The sequence below is a fragment of the Protopterus annectens genome, chromosome 7.part0, assembly GCF_019279795.1.
Source record: "Protopterus annectens isolate FY-2018-M chromosome 7.part0, PAN1.0, whole genome shotgun sequence".
Classification (NCBI taxonomy): Eukaryota; Metazoa; Chordata; order Ceratodontiformes; family Protopteridae; genus Protopterus; species Protopterus annectens.
The window spans coordinates 984,678,542-984,703,497 of NC_056739.1; the positions used below are offsets into that span (position 1 = coordinate 984,678,542).

Genomic DNA, 24,956 nt, shown 5'->3' on the forward strand with positions numbered 1-24,956 from the left:
CCCACTTGGGCATCATAGACAAGCTCACCAGCTTAAATGTAAACCCCTATGTCATAAGATGGGTTGTAAACTGGCTCAAGGACAGAACCCACAAGGTCAGAATTGCTGGAGCCATATCAGACCCTAAACCAGTCACAAGTGGCGCCCCACAGGGCTCGGTCCTGGGACCTCTCTTGTTCGGCATTTATTTTTCTGAGGTACGAGCTAACATAGGAGGATTGTGGCTGACCAAGTTCGCAGATGACTGCAAACTGGGCGCCATAATTGATTCTCCAGCGGACACAAACATCCTTCAAAAAGGTCTCATAGAAATGGATAACTGGTGCCAGAGTCATGGCCTTAAACTAAACGCCAAAAAATGTATAGTCATACCCTTTGGGAAGAACAAAGTACCCACAAATTACCACATAGGTGGTAATCCATTAAGTACGGAAGAAGTAATCAGGGACCTAGGGACCCAAGTTGACAGTAACCTCTCATTTGGCAATCACATTGCCAAAGTGGTTAGAAAGACCTTCTACATTGCCCACCTCATCATGAAAGGATTCACATCTAGATCAAGAGAGGTCATTGTGCCCCTTTACTCCTCCCTTATCAGGCCCATAATTGAGTACAATGCCCCATTTGGGATGTACCTTACCCGACACCTGCAGCAGTTAGAAAGACTCCAAAAGTACCTCACCAAGAGGATCAAGGGTCTCAAACATATGCCATATGCTGCCCGGCTAAAGAAACTCCAGCTCTATTCAGTCGCATACCGCCTACTCCGAGGCGATCTATGCCTGACATACAAGGCCATGTCCAATCCGGAATTAATGGACATGCTCCACCTCAGAAAATCCAAATCCACCAGAGCCAGGAGAATGAGTGATTTGAACCTCAACACAGAAATAAATAGGACGTGCTGGAGGGACAGATTCATAACCCAGAGGCTCCCCTCACTCTGGAACAGAATCCCAGTCCATGTTAGGCAGAGCCCCTCACTGACTCTCTTCAAGAGAAATTTTGACGAGTGGATGGAAGATCGTAGGTTTACCCCGGGGGTCATCTCTGTGTCACTGCTAGACAGAGGCGCAGTAAACTAAATCCTAAATGGGCACAGTATCCTTATTACAAGGGGTGGCGAAAGACAAACACACTCTGGCTAGGCTTATAAATGACCTAGGGCAGATAGCCTAGTATGAACCTATGAAGAAGCACTCAGAGTGATTTTAAGGTGATAAAATAGAGCAAAAATAGTTTATTTTTAGTTCTAAGGTGGTGTTTTCCTTTAAATACCCAAAAAAAGAGAAGTGACACACACCCCTTTTGCTTGTGAGCTCAGGGCAAAACTATCCATGGCATATTGAATTTATATACTTTCTTTAATGGTTACATTTAATAAGTATTCCTTGCTATAATAATGTAGCACTAACAGCTACTGCAAATATCATTTTAATAATATTAATAGCACTTAACAGTTAATAGTTAGTGATCATATTATGATCTACAGAATTTCAAGTAATGACACCAGAATCATTTTTTTCTTGTCCCTTGATATTCTTATTTTTAGCAAAACTTTGATAGTTAGCAAAACTATAGGTAGCATTTTCTCTCAAGGGTAATGTTCTATAACAGCAGCCAGTCCCATGCATTTGTAGTATATGAGAGTAGGTGGTACTTAAAATGCGAGAATTAACAAGAAAATGAGTTCCATTTCCACACTTTTAATAATGTAAAAACATTTCACAATGTATGAAAAAGTACGCTGCTGCTATATCTTATAAATAAGACCCTGACTAAATGAGCACACATGATTTATAGTCATATGGTTCCTATAACAAATTTAAGGTACTGCTGTTTGACATGATCTGGTAATTACCTACGTATTTTTTCTTGTTAAGCAATTTCCATGATAAAAACATTTGCGTCAGCTTTGTTAATGAGAGGGTGACACATCCTTGACATTTACAGAAAGTTGTAATTTTTTAACTTAGTTAAATGGCAAAAAGACATACATTTTGTTTGATATTTAAGAGTATCTCTTTCACTAGCTATCTTATAAGAGGTAATTACAGATCACTCTGACAAACAATCATCCACTTGAAAAAGAATTGGCAGCATTTGATGGAACATAGCTCTCAGGAGACAATAATTATTTGTCATGCAGTGAGCTAATATTCTTTAATGTATTATTTTATTTTTTCACAACTGCAAGTTCCATGTCCATGCACTGATCAAGCTGAATAATGAACAAATACAGTATATCACATTTATTTCATTTATACGTTTTTACGGATCTACCTGAAAAGAACGAAAGCTGAAAATGCCGACAACAAGAAGACCGACAATGTAAATGATCGACAGTCCAGAATCCCGAAGCTGAAAACACCGACATGCGAAACGAGCGCGACTGTGTAAGTATGCGATAGTGATGGACTTTAGGGTTAGGATGCGGGTAAGGTAAGTGTGTGATAGTGACGGACCTTAGGGTTAGGGTATATAAGGTTTAGTGTAGGGTTGTAAGGTTTTTGGTGTGCTTGTGTTGTGTGTGTGTTTTTCGGAAATGGATATGTTTTGCTGAGTTTCGGGATTGTGGTTTGTCGGGCATTGACACTGTCGGGTATTTCAACTGTTGTTCTTTTCGTGTCGGTGTTTTCATTATCGTGCTTTTGGCTTGTCGATCATTTCAGGTAGATCCATTTTTACACGTGTTTATCAGGAATTTCAGACTGGGTGACATTTCACAGAACTGATGTACTACTCCAAAGCAGGAGCATGTAAGTCCATTTGTAGAGCTGTGCACCTGGACTATCCACAAGTCCACTGTGTTGGGCAAATTTTCTTTTATCTGTAAGCCTGACATGGTCTGCCAAAGATTTTCATCTAACTAAAGCAGCAGTTTGAAATAAGCAGGCTAGACCATGCCTTTAAATGAATTAAGTAGCAGTTCTCATAAAAACATGCTGACACAGGAACTTATGTTCATCACTGTGTACCTTTCATGAGTAAAAGTCCAACAGTAGGCTCATATGGTACCAGTCTAGATACTGTGGCAGACCACAGAAACAACTATACAGAGATATCAGCAAACCTGCTTTTATTAAAGCATCAAAGAAGATATGCAACTTCCCAAGATAATCAATGGTATAAGTGAAATAACTAAAAATAAAAAAACATGTCATATACAACCAAGCTCAAGAAACCATAGCAAAATAAGAACATCTGTACAAAGTCAACTGTCAACCACCCTTTATCATGTGAGGTATGACATCTTCCCCCAAACAGTAAAAGATGTAAGCAGAAAAGCAAATATCCTATTGCAGATGCTTATAGACACCAACAAGAAAGACCCTGCCAAAACACAGAAACATATGTTCAAAGATATTTCCATCTGTCATTTAACAGGGAGTCTTATGAAATGTAAGTGAACAAACCAGCTAGTAGGTTTCATTTCTTGGCTTGTGCATTATTAAAGATGTCAGTACCACCGTCTATTTATGAGTCAGTGTGCTGAAACCGATCTACATGAGTAGACTGAAAATCCATTTAATTGAATTTTACTTAACAGAAGACGACAACACCGAAACCTTACTTTAACAAATGTTCACATCACTGGAATTTTAATCTAGGAAAGAAGGCAGTTAGCCAACATGGGGAAATTTGCCCTTTTCCCCACTATAGTTTAACCTCAGAGTTGGTGTTTGTTTTTTAAAGCTGGCCAACTGCCTCCTTTCCCGGATTAAAATTCCAGTGATGTGAATGTTCATTAAAGTAAGGTTTCAGTGTTGCTGTCTTAGTTAAGTAAGATTCAAGTAAATGAATTTTCAGTCTATTCAAGTAGATCTGCTGAAACACATTGTTACTGTCACTTGCTCAACAGGTAGTGCACATACCTTTGGTGCTGGCAGATTAGAGATGTGTGGATTCTATTCCCACACTAGGGAGATGGATTCCTTTTCTAGTACTAACATTGCAGTGAAACATAAGAGGGTACTGCTCCCCCTAGTCTTTTGGTTGCAGCACTAAACTGAATTCCAGTCTGCCTGACTTAGTAGTAGCTCAGGTGGAGGTAAAAGATCCTTCAGTGCTTATTGAAAGAGTAGTGGGGTATTTAAACAAAGTAGCACAATACAAAAAAAAAAAAAAAACACAACTCCCTACTTAAACTAAAAACTTTTTTCAAAATGTCCCCTTTTTATATTCATAAAAAATGCAATATCAAACAGAAACTTCATAATACCTTATATTCCTTATCCTCCCCAGCCATATTTGCCATCCCTCAGTCCAAATTTTCTATTCATTGTATAATTTATTCACAGAGTGCACAAATTGACAGATACAAAGTAGTTCTTAAAGATCATGTAAAGTGTCCTCCCCTACTTTTTAGTACCAGTGGCATTCCCAAAAGTGTACTGCACTCGTTCTGGCATTCCGATTATTCTTTTTTTTTTTTACTTTGCATAACCATTTTTTTTCATCCCCCTCCCCAACTGTTATACATACCGACACTTCATGGACTTCAGACCATAGTTCTTCCTAATTTTGAATGAGCACATTTGTTGCCTTGATGATGCAAAGTCAGATTTTTGTTGCTTATCCTTTTTTCTGTAGTGCTGCATTGAATGGACAAATGAATAAAAGGCATTTGTATTGTATTGTATTTCATTTGTTTTTCTATTTTCTTCCTCTGTCTCTGTCCTTTGTTTGGCAATTGGTTTTGAGTGGGTAAATCTGCATCTGTGAGGTGGCCAGTCGTAGTAAGAATGTAAGTAGGTAAATAAATAAAATGTTTGTGTACTTACTTCTGAAGTACCCTGATTTCTGCAAAATGTCCTCTCTTTTGCTCCAGATGCTTGACTGCCCCTTCTAATATATTTGATTTTCAGGTAAATTACAAATGAATAGAGTCAGTTATGTATGTAATTGATATTCTGAATATTCACATTGAAGCCAAAAATATAGAGTGAATCCATTTTCTTTCCTGCCTTTGATTCAGAAACAGGATGTTTCCATCCCTGATGTGATGCCATTACACTGACTGCAAACACAACATCCTCTACAGGGAAGAGTTGCAGGTGGAGAGCATCAGCAATGTTAGCTTATGTTTTTTTTTAACACAGGAATAACTGCTTGAAACATATATTCATTCCAAAGATACTCCTCCGTCTTTGAGTCATTTGCATGCACACATTTGTCCACTAATTAAGATATCTCAAAAGTCACACTGCAAAACTCCTCTTTTCTAAAATGAATTAAGGAATGAATTTGTGATATATTAAATTCTAATGGATCAATTATGTTGTCCCAAATAACATGTCTGTCAATGACCAAGTCTTTCTGAAGAAATCAATACTTTGGGCTTTCTTTTCTGTTTAACACTCTGCTCTCCTTTCTATAACAGATGCCACTACAGCATATGTTCTCTTATGGGACATGTCCTTGCATTTCCTGTGACTGTGAGTGTGCTGGTATGTCTGGTTCTCCTACCTACTGCACAACATCTTCCAAACTTCTGTATTCCTTTCCTTCAATTTCCTTGTGTTTCCTTGTGACCATGAAATGGCAATGCTGTCGTCTGGTTTGTGTTCACTTGTCCAGCAATGTAAAACATAGTCTTCCAAACCTCCTGATGAAAGTACTGAAATCACAGGCTCCTTTCTCCTCTCCTCAGCATCTTGCTCAAAAACTGGCAAATTTCTAGACTCATTCTCATCCATGACTACTGTTTCCAACATTTTTCCACAGATTGCTGTTTGTAAATTGCAGCATTTCTCATTCTCTTCTTCCATCTCATTCGTCCTGTTGCTACCCACTGGCTCACAAACAAGAAATGAGTCAGAAAGTTCCCAGCTGCCCTGGCCATAGTTCTCCTAGTCAATATAAATATCACCTTAAGTCTCCACTAAAATCAGGCCAATGGACTAGTGGGAATAACCAAGTTAAAAAAGAGTAAATATAATAAAATGAAACAAATGTATTATTTCAGAGAACTCTGCATATCTTCTATGAGTCAGAGTGCACCTTGTCCAATGGGGCTCTGTTGCTTCCCTCAAATCCTCTGGCAGTCCTGCAAAGACCATTCATTTATTGAACATCTCTACTAGGGTGCAGGTTCTTGAGTAGCATGCAAGGCAGCCCATTCTCGTCCTTGTGTATAATTTCTTACTTGGGATATGTATTTACTGCTCTACTCCTCCTTCTCCATCATTTTGTCCTTCTTCCTGCCAGTCCCACTGTGACCCCTGTCCCTATATGGTACACTGTACTCTACTTTTCTTTTGAAGACTTGAGGAAACTTTTATCTAGTCTTCTGTAATGTCCCACTTATCTTTGCTGTTGAAAAATGTCTGCCCTCAATCCTGCTATATACATATAAAAGTCATTGCTCCCTTTCTTGATCTCTGTCTGATAACTTCTCTATAACTTGCATTTTTCTTGCCTTCACCACATTTTGTTACAATGCCTTCTGTCCCTTCACTTCTACTCTTGCATGCATTCTTGTTTTCCCCAAATTCTCCTCCTCTGTTATTACCTCTTCCTCAAACATTTTCCCAACTCATCCTTGACATTCATCCCCAGCTCTGTATAATAATCATTTTCTCACTAGAACTGTAGCTTCTAAACTTTACACAATTTAGCAGATCAGGAGCTCCTTTTCCATAGTTAATAGCCTATTCTGGGTCTACTGACATAACCTTTTATTGCTGCAGTGTGGCCATTTTAAAGTCAGACAGTAAACCATATTATAAATACCTCAAATATGTGCTCATTTCTGACCATAGCCCACCTGCCTAACATATGGCACATAGTCTAGCCAGGTCACAGCAGGGTTCATTACTGTTATATAAAAATGAAACTTAAGAAAAAACGCTATCTTCTCCAGGCACAGACAGTGCTGTTAATAACAAGAAATGACTGCAGTGTTGTAATAACTGCTTTCACAGATTGCTCTGCACTGATACTTGGAGATGGGCCCTAAATATTAGCCATCCCATTTCACAGCAGCTCCTACACTTAAACACTTAAGACAACACAACCTGGCTAATTGAAACTACCATATTACAGCCGATAAAACCATTAAAAACTCTACCTGTAATAGCTTACTTAAAACAATCCCAAATCAATATTATTCCAAAACATTGCAACCTACTCAAAATGTTATTAAACCTTATGTTTGTGCAATCTTCTCTAACTCTTATTTGAAGTTGTTATCACTCACCTTGTTCCCAATATGAAGTATCAGAATGCAGTCACTGGGAACTCACTTCCATAATCATAGGCTATCAAAACAAGTATGTGCCATGTATTAAAGTCATATAAAAAACATACCTCAGAACTGTCCCTAATTTCACAGAAGGTCCCTGATTTTGCTTCATATTTTTCCTCTGTCCCTGAAAAGATGCTTGATTTTCTGGTAAATCACTGAGGATTACAGTCAGCCAGTAAACCAGATGTTTTATTGTTCAGAAAATAACTGTTGATGGAAAACCTCTTGCTCTATTAACTTTTTAGATGAATTTAGGTCATATTTAAAAATTGTCCCTGATTTTGAGTCTTGGTTTCCCCATTATTGCTGGTTTGTTCAGAATTCTTGATCAAAGAAGTTGTATAAATCAAAAATTTATTTAAAGAGAACATTCCCTCTCCTGTATACCCCTTGTGTGGCCAAGTCGCCATACTCTCAAACTTCTAGATAACAGCTCCACAACTGCACAACATTGAGGAAAGGAAAATCAGTGCACCATGGTCCCAAGCAATAACTGTTTTTTTGTTCCAATAAGGTTAAATGATTCCTGAAGAACCATGGCTCAAGAAACAATGGGACAGCCCCTACCACATACCCTCAGTAATCACTATATTCTCCAAACATGTTTTCACACACAAAAATCTATAATCATCCATTTTTCCATAAGTCTCCTAATATTTTACTGAAGCTACACACATCATTTCAAAGCAATAAACTACAGGCAAATCTTAAATATGTCATTGTTGAAGCCAACATAATCCTTACATCAAGACAAAGAAATAAACAGCCAAAAAACAAACTTAGATATAAATGTATATTTACCTGGAGGGACATATACACATATCCAATACCATTCAATTGTAATGCTGTAAACCAATCCTATACAGACCCAGTATCTTATTCTAACATAAAGTTATAATACTATGCAATATCAATGGGAGAAGCATCTCTAACAAGATTATAGGTATCCACAATATAAACTCCTGAAATAAAAGCAGTGACTGAAAAAACGTCCTGACTTAAATCTCATGTAAATGATTAAGAACTATTATCTCTTGGCTATGATGTGCTTTGAAATAAATGTGCTTCAGAAAGTTAAAATTCAACATTCACCCTATAAAAATACATTAACAAAGTAGAACTCTTTCTGTCTTCAATATATGTTACTAAAATTAAGAAATACGAGCTAATTTAAGTACATTTGTTTGCACTGTACTTGCATTGTTTCAGTGAAGTTAACAAAACTGTACTGCATTTTATTTATTTGTTTCATTGAATATTACCTGAATATTGTGGTTTCTCTCTCTTTGCAATTAGTCTGTCAGGGCTAATTCAGCACTAGAAGTGTAAGACGTCTAGTTTCAGTGGGATTGTTTTACTTCTTTGAAGATCTGTATTTAACTGTTAGCCTGAGGGTTTATCTATTGTCTTTTACTACTGGTATCTGTGTATTTGTTTGTGCTCAATATCAGAGCTGTTTGGCTGGTTGTGACCGATCTGCAATCATCTGGACATGCAACTAATTTAAGTATACTTTTTTTTGCATTTGCATTGTTTCAGTGATAGTTAACAAAACTGTACTGCATTTTATTTATCTGTTTAATTGAATATTAATTGAATATCATGGTCTCTGTCACTCTGCAGTTAGTCTGCCAGCACTAATTCAGCACTAGAAGTGTAAGCCATCTGTTTTCAGTGGGGGTTGTTTTACTTCTTTGAAGTTCTGTGTTTAACTGTTAGCCTGCGGGAGTTTATCCTTGACTTATAGTACTGGTATCTGTGTATTTATTTGTGCTCAGTATCAGAGCTGTTTGGCTGGCTGTGACCGATCTGCAATCATCTGGACATACAAACTAATTTAAGTATACTTTTTTTGCACTTGCATTGTTTCAGTGATAGTTAATAAAACTGTACTGTGTTTTATTTGTTTCATTGAATATTAATTGAATATTGTGGTATCTCTCTCTCTCTCTCTCTCTCTGCAGTTTGTTCCCACCCTTCCTTGCTAGTGTTGTTGTTGTTGTCTTAAACTTGGTGGCTTTGAAATTGTCCACCTCTGCTATAAATTAGTGTTTGGGCACTTCTCCTGGACCTGTCTCGAGGTCATTCGGGAAGGACTATCCCCTTGCTTCTTTGATTTGAGACACTCCTACCAGTCCCATCTCATCAGCTCTTTCTACTGTGTACAGAGAGAGCATTTGGGAAGGACAAGTAGTGTCTTAATCTTGTTCAGTTTCCTGCCTCTCCACCTAACAAAAAAAATTATACTTTACTCAGCTGCTCTTACTGTAACTCTGTTCTAACTACTTTATTACCTTATTTTGCTGTTCTGTGTGCTCCTAAGTATTTGAGTGCTCTTATTCTGCATTTATTACTACTTGTTGGTAGCCTGATTAAATTTGTCTGCTGTTCTAAGCATCTCACTTTTGGTTTTAGCACTTGTTATTTTACATTTAGGGTTTTTGTGGTCTACAGTCTTGGGGACAAACCCTTATCAAATCCTACTCTCCATACATCTGCCAAGTATTCAGAACAGTATGTCTGGACAATTCCCATTAGTTTCTCCTGCCAGCCTGGCCAACATGGGCATACTGCGACAGTGTAGCAATTGCCTCGTGTTCACGGACAGTCCTCTCCTCCTAGCACATAATTCTTCTACTTGCGAGAAATGCATCTACATCAGTACGCTGGAATCCATGCTCTCTCATGCCACAGTCAGTACTCCTGACAAAGAGGAGATTGCCAGCACAAACACCACACCACCCACATCACATAGCCAAGCACAACATACACCCACTTATGCAGGGTCCTTCAATAAAAACTTACCTAAACAACAGAGATCCCCAAAACACACTCACAGACACTCTGCACACAACACCAACCACATCACACACAGTAGACAATGCACCAGTGTCTCACAAACAAAGCCGGTTAGGCATAACAATAAACCAATGCAGCCTATAAGGTATAACAATAAACCAAGCATACTAGTCATTGGCAACTCAATAGTGAGACACACTGATGTCCCCCTCACCAGACTCAACAAGGAGAAGGTCACAGTGCCAGAATCTGCCACATCACGTATGCACTTAAGTCTCTCCACAACAGGTACAAGTATGACTCTTTCATTGTCCATGTTTGTGTGAATGATGAGATGCACCTCCCTGGACTATACGAAGAGAGATATGATTGAGTTCTCAGAGTATGTGTCCCAGGCAGGTATGACCCTAGCCCAAAGCAGCATCCTACCTTCACCAAAAATGATACCACAATACCAACAAAAAATAATTGAATTCAACAATTGGCCTAGATTCTGGTGTGTTTTCAGGGGGATCCAGTATCAGTCTGCTTGGGATGACATGGTTGATAGGCCTCGATGCTTTGCTAAAGATGGCCTCCACCTGTCACCCCTGGGTGTTCGGGATCTTGGCCAAGGATCTTGTCTCCCCTATTTTGCCTTTTTTAGGCTACATCCTAAAGACAAATCTTCCAACATAAAAGATCAGTCAAAAAGCAAATTGAAAGTCATTCTGCTTAACTTTAGGAGCCTTAACCTGAAAATACACTCAGCGGAGGCTCTCCTCACACTGGAAGATGCTGATGTCTGTGTGGTCACAGAAACTTGGTTCAGGGCTACGGAGAGCACCCCCGTCTTACCAGGCTATACCTCATTGCACACTTTCTGACCCTAAAATGAGATCATAAAGATGAAGGGTGGTGGAGTCTCTATCTTCATTAAAGACAGGCACACCTCCAGACTGGTTTGTCAGCATGACACACTGGAATTACTCCAGGTGCAACTGACAGTTGGCAAAACACCCATCCAATTTATAGCCAGCTATAGACCCCTCTCCATAACTCAAGACACCCACTCCTCCTACCTGGCCCTACTTGACTCCATCAAGGTTCCCTCTAACACCCTGATCCTTGGTGACTTCAACCACCCCACTATAGACTGGGTAAACTACTCCTGCACTAATGCACTCACCCATTGATTCCTTGACTTCATCAGTTCTAATGCACTAGACCAGCTCATCTCATCCCCCACAAGGGGAGATAACATTCTGGATTTGGTTCTCACCAACATGGGTGACCGCTGCACCACTCCCATAGTACGTTCTTCCCTGGTGAGATCAGATCATTGGTCTGTCTCATTCAAAGTTTCTCTCCCACCGAAACCCTCTCCAGCCATAACCAGTCTAAAAAACATATCAAAAGCTGAGTACATCTTCCTAAGGGAGGTTATCAGTAGCTTCACACCACTGACCCCCTCAGAGGATTCAGACAACTATGCTAAATAGTACCCCAATGCAGTATACAAGTACCTGTAAAACTGTGTGGTTTCAGCCATACCCAACAGAACTAAAACCTGCGCCTCAAGGGAACACAAACCTGTCTGGTGGATATCCTCTATCAACAGGCTTTACAACAAAAGGAAGAAACCGTTATCCAAAGGGAAAAAGGAACAAAATATAAATTGGAAAAATTCCCTCCTCAGCCTCAACAAGAAAATTAGATCACTAGTGAAAACCTCCAAAGCCAATTATGAGTTGAAACTAGCCTCCAAAACAAAGGGAAACCACAAGTCCTTCTTCAGTTATGTCAGGAAACTGCATGGCAAAGCCCAGGTTTGTTCCGAATTAGTACTTAATTGTACCACTTACACTGATCCTGTTGACTTAGCCAACCTGTTAGCTGAGAGGTTCAGTGTAAACTTCACCCCCTTATCCCCCCCCCAAAGGCCCATTTGACATCCCTGATACTTGTCCCACATCTCACATCTCTGTAGATCAAGTGTTAAAGGCCCTATCAAAGGCAAAGAACACAGCTTCCATGGGACCCGATAGTATCCCAGGCTGTATTCTGCACCATCTCCAGAAAGAACTAGCTTCACCATTGAGTACCCGGTAGTTTAACCACAGCCTAATTACAGGCTTCAGTCCAGCAGAGTGGAGAACTGGCATTGTCATCCCCTTGCACAAAGGTGGCCACTACTGACCCAGGAAACTATTGCCCCATTAGCTTGACAAATCTGATCTGTTAAGCCAGGAGTGTATTATTATTATTATTATTATGGATCTCATAAACAAGGACATAGGCAATCTCCAAGCACTTGACCCCACCCAATTTGGATACATCATAGGCAGATCTTGCCTATTGAACCTGTAAACAAATTTGCAATGATATTTTCAAGCATTGAAAACTTGTTAGCACACTGTAAGCTGGTGCTATATCTCAATAAATCTATGTTATTGCAGGTCATTCCAGCATTCTTCTAAACAAACTACATAATTTTATTGTGCTGCACTAACATAAAATTAACACAAAAAATTCCTGAGAGGAATCATTAACCAAAAGCTTAAAAATAACCGGCATATACAGTATATAGCCCAAGAAACATTTGTAATATATGAATGTTTTACAAAGTCAAACACTATATTTCTAACTGAACAATATCATAATAACACATACCTACCTATTTCCAAGCCTTCTGCATGTATCGTCTAGATTTACTGACCTGACTTCCTGTCAGATGTAAAAGCTATAGCAAAGCTAGAGCAAAATCACAAAATTTGCAGCAAACCTTAATGAAATATACCATTGTGCAAAACTATACCACTGTACAAAACTCAAATCTATAAATCATGTTGATCTTTTAATATCTCACCATATATCACATAATTCTTTAACCAGACAAATTCCCTGCAGCAGCTGCTACCAGGCTACAGTGGTGTATGTTCAAAAGATAGATGTGGCCTAGAAATTGACAAATAATACTCATCAATAAATCTAATAATCACAATGAAGACTTTATACTGGATTTCCAGCAAAATTGAGGAATATAGTAGTCATTAAAAAAACACATCCTAAGCACACATTAAAACCTCTATAAAACCATACTTGGATTGGTAAAACAAGAGATCTGCATTTGCAAAACATCTAATTAGTAATTCAAAATCTCACTACCATGCTACAGTAAACTTTTCTAGTATATGGTCCCAGAATGGATACACAGTAACTGCTAAATGCATACTCTACTCCTCTGCTTCTGTGACATCTTCTTCAGCCTTCTACCCCATTTTAAAGGTACAGTAATTTAGATGTGCATCTCCAACCTGTCTCTCAGGATTGCTTTCTCTTTTGGGCTAGCATCTAGCTTGGCTCTGACATAGATCTTGTTTCTGTACAAGTACACCCTTGGCCTCTTCCTAGTTCTTGAAGCTCTTCTCTTTTGATGAGTGGCACAGCCACTCATCATTATCCTGAAGTCTACTTTGTACTAAGATTTCTGGCTGTTAGCACATATAATGGGATTTCTACACCCTCTCCTTATTCTGTTACCTTTAGGTCCAACACATTGCTCCATGACTTCCCAGGCCTAAGTCCCAAAACCATTTACACTGTATCCTGATTTCACCTCTCTTCATTGCCAAGACTGTGAATTTTCTTGATGAGCTAGTATCCCATCAACAAAATCCTTATCTCCATCACTTCCTGCCTTAGGTTACTCAGCAAAGGAGAGACCATTTATGTTTTTGTTCTTGATCTACAGAAAAGACGGAAATATATATATATATATATATGCATGTGTGTATGTTTTGGATATGACTGTATTATCAGGAAGGGCTATAGTGATATAATTTTTGATAAGGAGAGTGGTGTATAGAATATCAGTTGTGTATTCCTATACTAGGGTTAAGCAGATGGAAAATTTATTTCAGAAATTGCTGTTGTATATAGTTATTAATGAGTTTGTGGTAATAATGGAAGATTCTATTTGTGATATCATAGGAAAACAAAACAAAGCTTCAGGTGATGTTAGGAAAATTTCCGATTTGTTTAAAATGTTGCTTTTATATATAAATCAGGAAAGAAATTTTACACATTTCATAATTAGTAAAAAATAAAATTGATATTTTTTCCCAAAGATTTAGAGGAAGTTGACTAGGTGTTGTTAGTACAGGAGTCTCTGATAATTTAGCTATTTGGCTAGAATCAGGGGAGAATGAGGGTGTGGTAAAAGAAGGGACCATGGCAAAGATGACAGGAGATGTTATCAGTAGTCAAACTTTTGATAATGAGATTAAACCATGTTTGGAAGATCATTTAGTACTAAATATTTTTTATAAGATGTAGACTGATGTTTACTTTTCAAAGAAAAATATAAAAAAATATAGTTAGTGGAAAAAAATTAGCAGGAAGAAGCAGGTTAAATATAGGGATATACTAGAAAGTATAAATTGGTTATTGAAAAAAAGATTATTTTTATTTGGGAAAAGAGAATTGTATGAAGAGAAAAGATTACATATTAAGAGGCAATTTGTCTCTCTTTTTACCCAAGTGGATTATGGACAAGGAAGGCTTCATTAAAGTACTGGTAGATAGAGAAGGTAAGGTAAATGTCAGTAGAAGGAGATTATGGAAATAATGGAAGAGTACGACTTGCTTATGGGAGGGAAGGGTTTCTGGGTAGGTGTTAAGTTAAATAGTTTGAAGATAATGTGTTGAATGATTTGGAGAAGCATGTTATTTGCAAGGGCAGGAGGAAGTGTTTAAAGCAGTTAATGTTAATTCAGTACCAAGTCCAGATGGGATTGTGTGTTTTGAATGAATAGATGGTGAAGGATATTCAGAATAATAAGGTGGGGGTGTTGAAGTTCATATGGAAGAAAGGTGATTGGAAGGCAATTATAAATTGGAGACTCAACTAGGAATGATACAGATGATAAAATATTAATGAAAATGATGCAGAAAAGGTTTGAGAATGCTTTTTTTCTGGGAAATGTAGTTGAAGGACTATACGGAATCAAAGTTAAATAGAGTCAGGAAATGTTAAGGTCAGTAAGAGAGGTGGTGGGTGATATAATATTTTGGGCAAAGTGAAGTAAAAATGGTGGTGGGTATTGTAGCAAAGGCATGAACAGTTATGGGAAATAATGAAAGCATATGATATTAAAGAAAGAATTCTGCAACTTTTAAATTCTGCTTATAGTAAAATCTGGGTTAAAATATTGGAAAATGGTGAGTTAAGTCAGGGGATAGAGGTTAAGTGGGGTGTTAGGCAAGGCTGTTCAATGACGGAAATATTATTTGTGATGGTAATGAACGTAATTTCTTGGCAAATGAATGAAAGTCATAATGATGTGAAGTATTTTATTAAGGATGAAGTAGGAATGCTGCTTTTGATTTCTTACATGGATGATTTAGTTATTATAGTTAAAACAGCATATGGATAAAAATAATCCTGAAACAGTTTAAGGCTCAAGTTTAAATTTGAACAAGTAAAAAAAGTAACTGATTAGGAAATGTGAAACTGGAGGGTGTTTCAGAAATTTCAGTTCTTTGTATTTGGTATGAAACAAGAATTAGGGACATCTCTTGTTTTTGGAAAATGTTTAGGTTATTTGTTAAGAAAGCATATCTTATTAATTCAGTTATGTTCAGGAAGTTTGATTATCTGGCTGGAGCATATACATTTCCAGTTAAAAAAACAAAAATAAATGTTGCAGAGAATATTTTCTGTTATTTGGGGTCAAGGTTAAATCTGGGGAAAAGAAGAGGGGAGTACATGAATGAAAAGGGGAGATAGCTGGAGTTAATTAATCCTGGCATATATATTGCATCTTTTAATTTGTTTTGGAGATTAGATAGAATTAATATTGTTTCACAGAATACTCAAGTGTAAAGCAGTAAGGAGTGGATCCTTTGACTGATAAAAATCCACACAAAAAAATGTAAGGTGATTTGCAAGTATAGGATTTTTTGTGGAGGCTGCATTTAGATAAACTCCCAGTTAAAGGAAGTATATCTATAAAGTAATGAAGAGGATGTGTTCAATATGCAATGTATTGGAAACGCCAGAACATTTTTATGTTGTATGAGGGTTAAGAGAGCTTGAGAGTAGATATTTGTGGAAAAAATCCTGTCCAATCTTACTGAAGTAAATATAGATATGATTATAGATTTTATAAAGGAGTGAACAAAGAATGTATAAACAATTTGGGCATGAATTTTTGAAACTGTATGGGAAATCTGGAGAGCAGACAAAATGAATGGGAAATGAAATGTGGAATGTTGATATTTTCTTTCTTTTTCATATAATGCGAATATTTGTTTTTTAGATGTTAAAAGGAAGAACATAATTGCATATAGTTGTAAGAAGTGTATAAAGATATGTAAATGCATAACTATATAAATAAATTATATAGGATCCATACTTTTTTTTTCAAAAAGTACCATGGGAGCTTTTACATGCACCTCATCTGCCATCAGCTCTAGCAGTGGGGCTTGTTTACTATATCATCCAAAAGATAGCATTCTCAGGAGTGTAGCACCCCCCCCCCCATGTTACACTGCAGTATTGGTATCAGAAACAAATTCAACTTACTGGTGTAGGAATAGAAGCCAGAGTCTTCTGATCTTCCCACACCAGAGGCATGTCTGTGCTACCTTTTGACTACTGAGAATGATGGTAGAAAACTTTTGATGGTCTTTCTTAGAGTCACTTGCTAGTTCTAAAACAGATTGCTTGGGGATGGGAATGTTTTTTGCTAGCCTTCTTGAATATTAGAAATGTTATTTTTAAAGAATAGCAGAATTTGAAGTGTCTGATGTTGATTTTGATGCTCAGTCTTTTATAAATGAATCTTCAGTGTGTACAAATAACTTGAAAGTGAGTTACATTTATATCTGATTACAAAAGCCCTGCTCAAATAAAGCATCTTCAGTAAGAGTGCATACTGCATGAACAGTAGAACTCTCTCTCCTTCTCCCTTAGTTTGCTTTTAAAAATGTATAACAAGCAGCTTTTTGCTTTTCTTTATTTTTTGTACACTACTTTTGCAGTAGGGCTTTATTCTGAGATCCTTTTATCCAAGATTTCCTTTTTCTCAGTGCGCCAGATAGTGTAGCTAACACTCAAACAAGATAGCATCATGCCAAACAGCACTTACTTCTCATAACCACACTAATTCTAACCATGATATATTTAATGGAATCCTACCCTTTAACTGGTTTATCCTAAAAGAAATAAAACTCAATGAAGCTGTACACGAATTTAGCACACTTTTGATGAAAACCCTTAATCGTCTGGCTCCAACTAAAACAAACTGAGTAAAGAATACCCATACTTCCTGGTTATCCACTCCATAGCAGCACCTCATGTATGAAAGAGATACAATTTGGAAAGAGTGGTTAAAACAGCGATCTCTCCCAAACATACAGCACTTTAAAGAATTAAGTAAGTATGCTAAAAGACAGATTAACGCAGACAAGAAAATCTATTACAATAACTTCCTACCAAATCAGTGTTTCAACCCTAAAAAATTGTGATTTTCCATTAATAATATACTCCATCTCTCCCAAACATACAGCACTTTAAAGAATTAAGTAAGTGTGCTAAAAGACAGATTAACGCAGACAAGAAAATCTATTACAATAACTTCCTACCAAATCAGTGTTTCAACCCTAAAAAATGTGATTTTCCATTAATAATATATTCCATCTCTCCCAAACATACAGCACTTTAAAGAATTAAGTAAGTGTGCTAAGACAGATTAACGCAGACAAGAAAATCTATTACAATAACTTCCTACCAAATCAGTGTTTCAACCCTAAAAAATTGTGATTTTCCATTAATAATATATTCCATCTCTCCCAAACATACAGCACTTTAAAGAATTGCTAAAAGACAGATTAACGCAGACAAGAAAATCTATTACAATAACTTCCTACCAAATCAGTGTTTCAACCCTAAAAAAATGTGATTTTCCATTAATAATATACTCCATCTCTCCCAAACATACAGCACTTTAAAGAATTAAGTGTGCTAAAAGACAGATTAATGCAGACAAGAAAATCTATTACAATAACTTCCTACCAAATCAGTGTTTCAACCCTAAAAAAATGTGATTTTCCATTAATAATATACTCCATCTCTCCCAAACATACAGCACTTTAAAGAATTAAGTAAGTGTGCTGAAAGACAGATTAAGGCAGACAGGAAAATATATTACAATAGCTTCCTACCAAATCAGTGTTTCAACCCTAAAAAAAATTGTGATCTTCCATTAATAATATACTCCGTCCTGAAACAATCACCACTTCTACTTCTGCCCCAAATAACACACCCTCTGAAATCGCAACTCAGCTTAACACATATTTTACAGAAAGCATTAAAGCCCTTACTAAAGATTTTCCATCTAACAATCCTGGCATGCCCTCCCCGCAGACAGCAAACACCCCATGTTTCACCCTAAAATGCATCCAGACCTCCCACATCAAATCACTACCCCGTAAACTGAAACTCTGTTCTCCTGTAGCAGATAATCTCCAAGTAGAATACCTTAAGATAGCTGCCAGTTCCATAGCCTATCCTGTGTCTGTCCTGATTAATAGAGCTACCAAGAAATCATACATTCCTTCTCTATGGAAAAAAAATCATCATCCTCTGTCATTAACAAAGGAATCTCATCTAATCTAACCAGTTTCAGACTTACCGTCATATCATCCCCTTTGTCAAAACTTCTGAAGAAGTGCATTCACAAACTACTTGAATGTATCCTTCAGGAAAAGCTCCTGACTCCACACAGCATAGTTTTAGACCCATAACACTACCATGGCCTTATTAACCTTCACAGATACTAATAACAAAGCTGGAGACATAAGTAAACTTGTTTCCTCTGTATTCATTGATCTCTCTAAAGCTTTTGATCTAGTCTGTCACCAAAAACTCCTCTGTCAACTGTCTTCCCTAGGGCTATTACAATCCACATTACTTAACTGATAGATACCATACTATTATAGGGCTGTCCACCTTTTTTCCTTCCATTCTCAGCCCTTTACTCTTCAATATGTTACTATTTATCTACATAAATCCTCTCAGCAAGCTTCCATCATACAATACGCTGACAATTATACCCTAATACGTACTTCAAATAACCTCCTACATCTTCAGAAAATTAGTCAAGAAGACTTTAACTCTGTGCTCTGATAGGAAGTATATAGTTAATAACATGCAGTGTATGTGCCCTTAGGTTCAGTTTGTCTTTTATCATATCAGGTATATAAACACACAAAAAGTATGCCACATGTTTCAACATGAATAAATTGGACAGGAGTTTGTTCAAAGAATTAAAAAACTGTGTTTGTTTTCACAGTATAAAACAACTGGAGAGTGATTGGAAACTCTTTTTGCATGCATATAACAAGTATTTCCAAAAAACATTATCAATTAAATGGAAATACCAAAAATAAAGTCTGGTGGGATAAAGGCTTGAAAAAGTTTAATAAATAAGAAGACGATATTATGTAAGAGACGTAAGAAACACAATGCCCTTTCTAACAAAAAATGCTTGAGTACAATTACTAGGAAGATTTAGTTAGAGCTTAGCTCCAAAAAGTAATGTGAGGTATTATCTGTACATATAATGAAAAATTATTCTTTAGGTATATAAATGCCTCTAAAAGTAATATTCATACAATTGATCAGTTGCATACTAAAGGCTGTGTGATATCATCAGCATTATAAATGTTGGAGTTATTTAGCAAATGCTTTGCAGATATATTTAAATAATATCCCAGCAACAAGCACAAGGTATCCTATGTATGCAACATCTCAGTATCCACTACATCCATTACAAAAGAAGATGTAAAACTCTCATTAAGTCTGGTAAAACAAGTTTAATGTCTGTAATTTTGACATGCCTTGAGGAGTGTTTACTCTAACTTTTTTTGTAGGGCAACAAATATGGCCCTACTATGGAAGATAGTCAACATGCTTTTACAAAGAGTAGGTCTCACTTCTCAACTCAAATTTTATGGCAAGCTCTCTTCATTCAATAGAATCAAAGAAAGTAATATGCAGTTGTATACTTGGATATATCCAAAGCATTTGACTGTATACTATGTGATCAAATACTGGGCACCTTGACGAAACTCGAGTATGAATCAGTATATCATAATAGCGATAAGAAATAGGAAACAAAGTGCTATACTACAAGGCTCAAACTCACAATGGAAATGCATCAAAATTGGGGTGCCATAAGGATCGGTTTTAGGCTCAATATTATTCAGTATGGTATTTTCTACATTACTGATTTCATTGGATTTTTGGATCAGAAAATATGTGGATCATTGTAGAATTGCAGATGTTATAAATAGGGTCTATGTCAGATGATCGACTTTACAGAAACTCAAAAAAAATATCAAAGAGACCATATGATTGAGTTTCCAAAAACTCAAACATCAAAAAAAAAAAAATCTACTTTTTTTAATTTTTTGCAAGGGGGCAAGCTCGCCTTCAACTCCACACTCCCCTGCAAATTATATATAGCAACTCTGAGATTGCACCACAGTGAGGAAAATGTCCTGATCCTCGCTGTATCACTATCTCCATTCAAAAGCTTTGAGTTTTCAAAAACTCAATCATATGGTCTCGATCATATGAAGTTTGAGTTTCTGAAAACACAGTCCACAGACAGGGACCCCATAAATAACACCAGTGTCATTGTGGCACAGAATAATTATTTGTGCATGTTTGAAACATGGATCACTAAAACAGGTATGAGCTTTAATGTTAGTAAGGAAAGGTAAGTTCTGCCTGCCCACATATGGTATAAAACTCAGAGCAAACTGAAGCATGAAGTGTTTATATCCAAAGAATGAGTTTCAGAAATGTAAAGATATGGAGCAGAGATTTTACTTACTTGGTGGAATTATGTAGTAGTGAGGACAGTATGAAAGACTGCACTCACATATTAGGAGAGCATGGCAAGGACTTGCCTTCATTGGAACTAGAAGCTGTGAGGTGGAATCAGAAAACAGATTCTAGGCATGAGACTGAAGGTTGCTCAGAATGTGTATGGCAGGGTGGGGAAAGAGCTGACTGGAAGGATTTGCAAAAATAAAAAAGTTGGAATCCTCTCTTTTGTCAGGTTTGATATTGTAAGATGGGCTAGGTGTATAATTCAATGTGTTTTAAGGCAGTGACCCACTGGTTAAAACATATGACAGGGAGCATATTATTTTTGGTCCCCTCTGTGGATTTGTTAGCCCCTTAAGGTTACAGTGTAGTTTAATGCAGTAGTTTAACAAATGGGCTGGAGGACTAAAAGAAATATGTGCCTGAGATATCTGCTTTCTAGTAATTATTTTGTTGAAATGAGAATGCATGCCACTTTTGTACTGTGTTACTGAATTAAGTCTATTATTAGGCCCTGAATGGTACTTAAAATGGACTGTATACAACTGGTGATAGATATGCAACAGTACCACATAGATTACTTGTGTATGTAGGTTTTTTTTTCAAATGGAAATTTAAAATAAAAATTGTAAAGTATAAAACGGTTATTTTTCAGACAATATTTTCATAGTTATAGGTTGGCATTACTGTGCTAAATGATAAAAATAAGTAGATCTTCAGACATAAACATTTTACAAATGTGCCCACTTTACCATTTTTAGAGAGGTTCCTTTATCACATCCATAATTGCCAATCATGAAGCCCCCTCTTAATGATTTTGAGCCCATTTAGTTAGTTTCTTGACTAGGGTAGACCATTTGCAGGCACAACCCATTCATTTTGTCTTGTTGGGTATTCCCCATACAGGGCAACAGACAACCACAGGGGCCATTAAACAAGCACTCCTAGAGGTAGTTATGTCCACGTATGGCCTACATTTACTGATGTAGGCTCTGAGGGCATTTGTTGTTACCTTGCCACTGGGTGAATATCATAGGCACTTGTGTCACTGCAAAGGTCTTCTGTGTGTGTGTGTGTGTGTGTGTGTGTGTGTGTGTGTGTGTGTGTGTGTGTGTGTGTGTGTGTGTGTGTGCGCGCCCGTGCACAAACACACACTAATCAGTGATACCCAGCCCTGCAAACATTGATTTGCTTGAAGCAAGCTTGTGTCTTCTGGTTGTGTCTTTCATTGCCTGCTAATCTTCACTTGGTTGTGACATATCTGCAGGCCAGTACCATCCCCCTCCCCGGGATGATTGAGCCAATAACTGCTACTCACTGTGCCTTGCCCTGTACTCCACTAAGCATGCTGCCTGCATTACAATTGAAATTACTTAAATTCTAAGTATTCCTATTTTTATATTTCAGTTGTCTCTGGACCTGTACTATACGGAAGATCAAATTTATGAGCTGTCCTATTCAAGGGAAGCCAAAACTACCAAAACACTTGTAAGTATGAATATTTTAACATTAAATAACAAATATCTTTGCAAAAATTTTCATTTAGGATTTTTAGTTATGCAGATGACTTTTAACACAGGACAGAACTTTTTTTCCTGCAATTATCTGCATTGTCATTATCAAACATGCTTTGGCTAACTAATAAAGTCTTTTTTTGTCACCTGATACAGCTTTATAAGCTAAATAAGCACTTGTGCCTTATTTGCATTAAGTTACGTTTTTGGTTTACATATTCTTTCAGTTTGTTTTGGCCATAATAAACTGTATGGCAAATTCTTTATCTTCATACTGGACAGAAGCTCTATCATTCTTTGCTGTCTCTGCCCCTGTATGCTTTGTCTTTCTGTATTCCAGTCCTTCTTTTTAGTGTCAAAAACAGACTTGATATAATTCATTGATTGGCTACAAGCAAGATAAATTTAGATGTAGTCCATTGGTATATGTAACTAATCTGCTGATGAGTGACTGCAGACTCCTTGTGTCATTCAGTTGCACTTGCCAAATTATGTTTCTTATGTCAAGTAACCTATCTGAATTATGGTGTATATATCAGTACATGTTGTAAATTTTGAGGCTTACTTCTCTGATATCTACAGTATTCTTTTTTATTGCAGCTGTTCATTTATACTGGATTTATAAACATTTTGTTATGTCCTCGAGATACTATCTATAGTTCTTGTGGAACTGTAGTCATCACTGGAAACATACTAAGTATATATTCTCTATGGATATCCTTTATTGAACTTTAAAACTTTTATTAACAACTATGAATCATGCAAGGTGGAGGTCTTGGTAGAAAACTTTAGGTATACTCCTCTTCAAATTAAGATCTTGAATTTGGTGGCTCTTGCTGTACAGCTGTATGGTAACTTGACAAATCAAAAATAATGTAAAAATCACATATGGTAAAGAAACAAAATGAAGTTGAGGAATCTGCCTGATCTAGGGTTTCTCAAATCCTCCACCACTGTCAGGCTTCAGCCTGGCATTTGCTGGCAAGTATCTGGTTGGTCAGGTCAGTCCAAAAAACAGCCACCTGAGTTAAACTTAAACTGGCTGCAGGAACTCATCTTGTGTGCTTATTTATTACAAGGTGATCAGGTGGAAGGATCAAGTGCAGAACAAATAAGGTGATGGGCATAAGAGTGTTGGATTCAGGCAACCTAGATCCTGCCAATAAAAACTGGCTTTAGAAACTCTGAAGGTCTCCTCACTTGTGGGAAAAGAGTCTAAGATGCTACAGAAGTTGAAAATATGCAATGTAGTTGTGGCCCATTTCAAATGCATGTGTAAAGAGGACTCTGTAACCAGATTTATTGAACCTGGGTGGTTTCTGTTCTGTTTTGGAGTTCCTTCTCATGTGAGACATTGGACAGTTGTGAGGATACTTGGAAGCTCTCACTGGGCCATGCTATTGTAATAGTCTCAATCTGAACATGGGTGGTCTCTGTTCTGTTCTATTTTGGAGTTCTTTCTCATGAGAAGCTTTGGGTAATTGCAATGATACTTACAAGTTTTTAGTGAACCATGCAGCTGTAGTATTTCTAGTGGATGAGAAGGTTGCCTCTGTTTGAATGCAAATCCCAGAGACCCAACGTCTGGCATTTGTACTTACGCACCAGACAGCTATGTGAAGCATTTATGATTTCTTGAGAAGGTGGACAAGTTGCTCTACTGAGTGCCTCTGACCAAACATGTAGTCTTACTAGGTGTGTTTAACACTCATGGGTTAAACAACAGAAATATCTGGAAACTGATTGTGAAAATCATTGTTTTCGATGTAAACCTAAATGCTGAGTTTATAATGACTTCTGTTTTTATCACTGACAGCATCGACTTGAAATACCATCTTCTGTCTCAAGGAGATTCATAAGCCTGCTTATAGTAAAACAACCTTGACCAAAGAAAAAATGAAAGACTTTTTTTATGGAAAAAATATTTTGAAATCTTTACATGTTACTAAGAGGGAAAAAATAAAAAACAAAGAAACAACAAAAGTAAACACTGGAAATATACTAAAGGAATGGTATATTGCAAAAAAGAACTTACTATAACGACATGCTAAGAAAGTTTAAGTATATATACCAAGGTCTGTCAGAGATGTTTCTTGACAGTTTTTGTAAAACTGTCATCACCACTGTAGATAAGATAAGATATGTTTTGCCTTAAGTCAGGTAAATAATGAGAAAAATTTAGGATGTTTCTTTAACGGTCAAATTGAAATGTTGAAGAATTTAACTGAAACACAGTCTGAACACAAAACATAATACTGAACCCAAAAGGAAATTTGTTTAAAAAACACCAGCAGAGGCTTGAATCTGCCATGTCATGGTTACTTACAATAGTGTAAAAGATTCTTATAGTAGAAATGAGTATTCTGTATACTTATTATGTATCACAGCATAACCTATGTTTACATCTCTGAAAAGCATTAATAGAAAGTTTTTTCAAAAATGTGAACTGCAAGTAAGTTCCCCATTTGGACTTTCCTGCCCATAAAGCTTGAATACTTGTGAAAATAGTTTT

General features: G+C 37.0%; 1 protein-coding gene across 1 annotated transcript in view; it reads left to right on the plus strand.

Moving 5' to 3' along the window:
* Positions 1–24,956, plus strand: part of LOC122806121 (RAS guanyl-releasing protein 1-like) — a 305,475-nt gene that overhangs the window by 90,965 nt on the left and 189,554 nt on the right. The window contains exon 2 of the mRNA XM_044076359.1: positions 22,338–22,418. Within this exon, the coding sequence (XP_043932294.1) occupies positions 22,338–22,418 (81 nt within the window). The remainder of the gene's footprint in view (positions 1–22,337; positions 22,419–24,956) is intronic.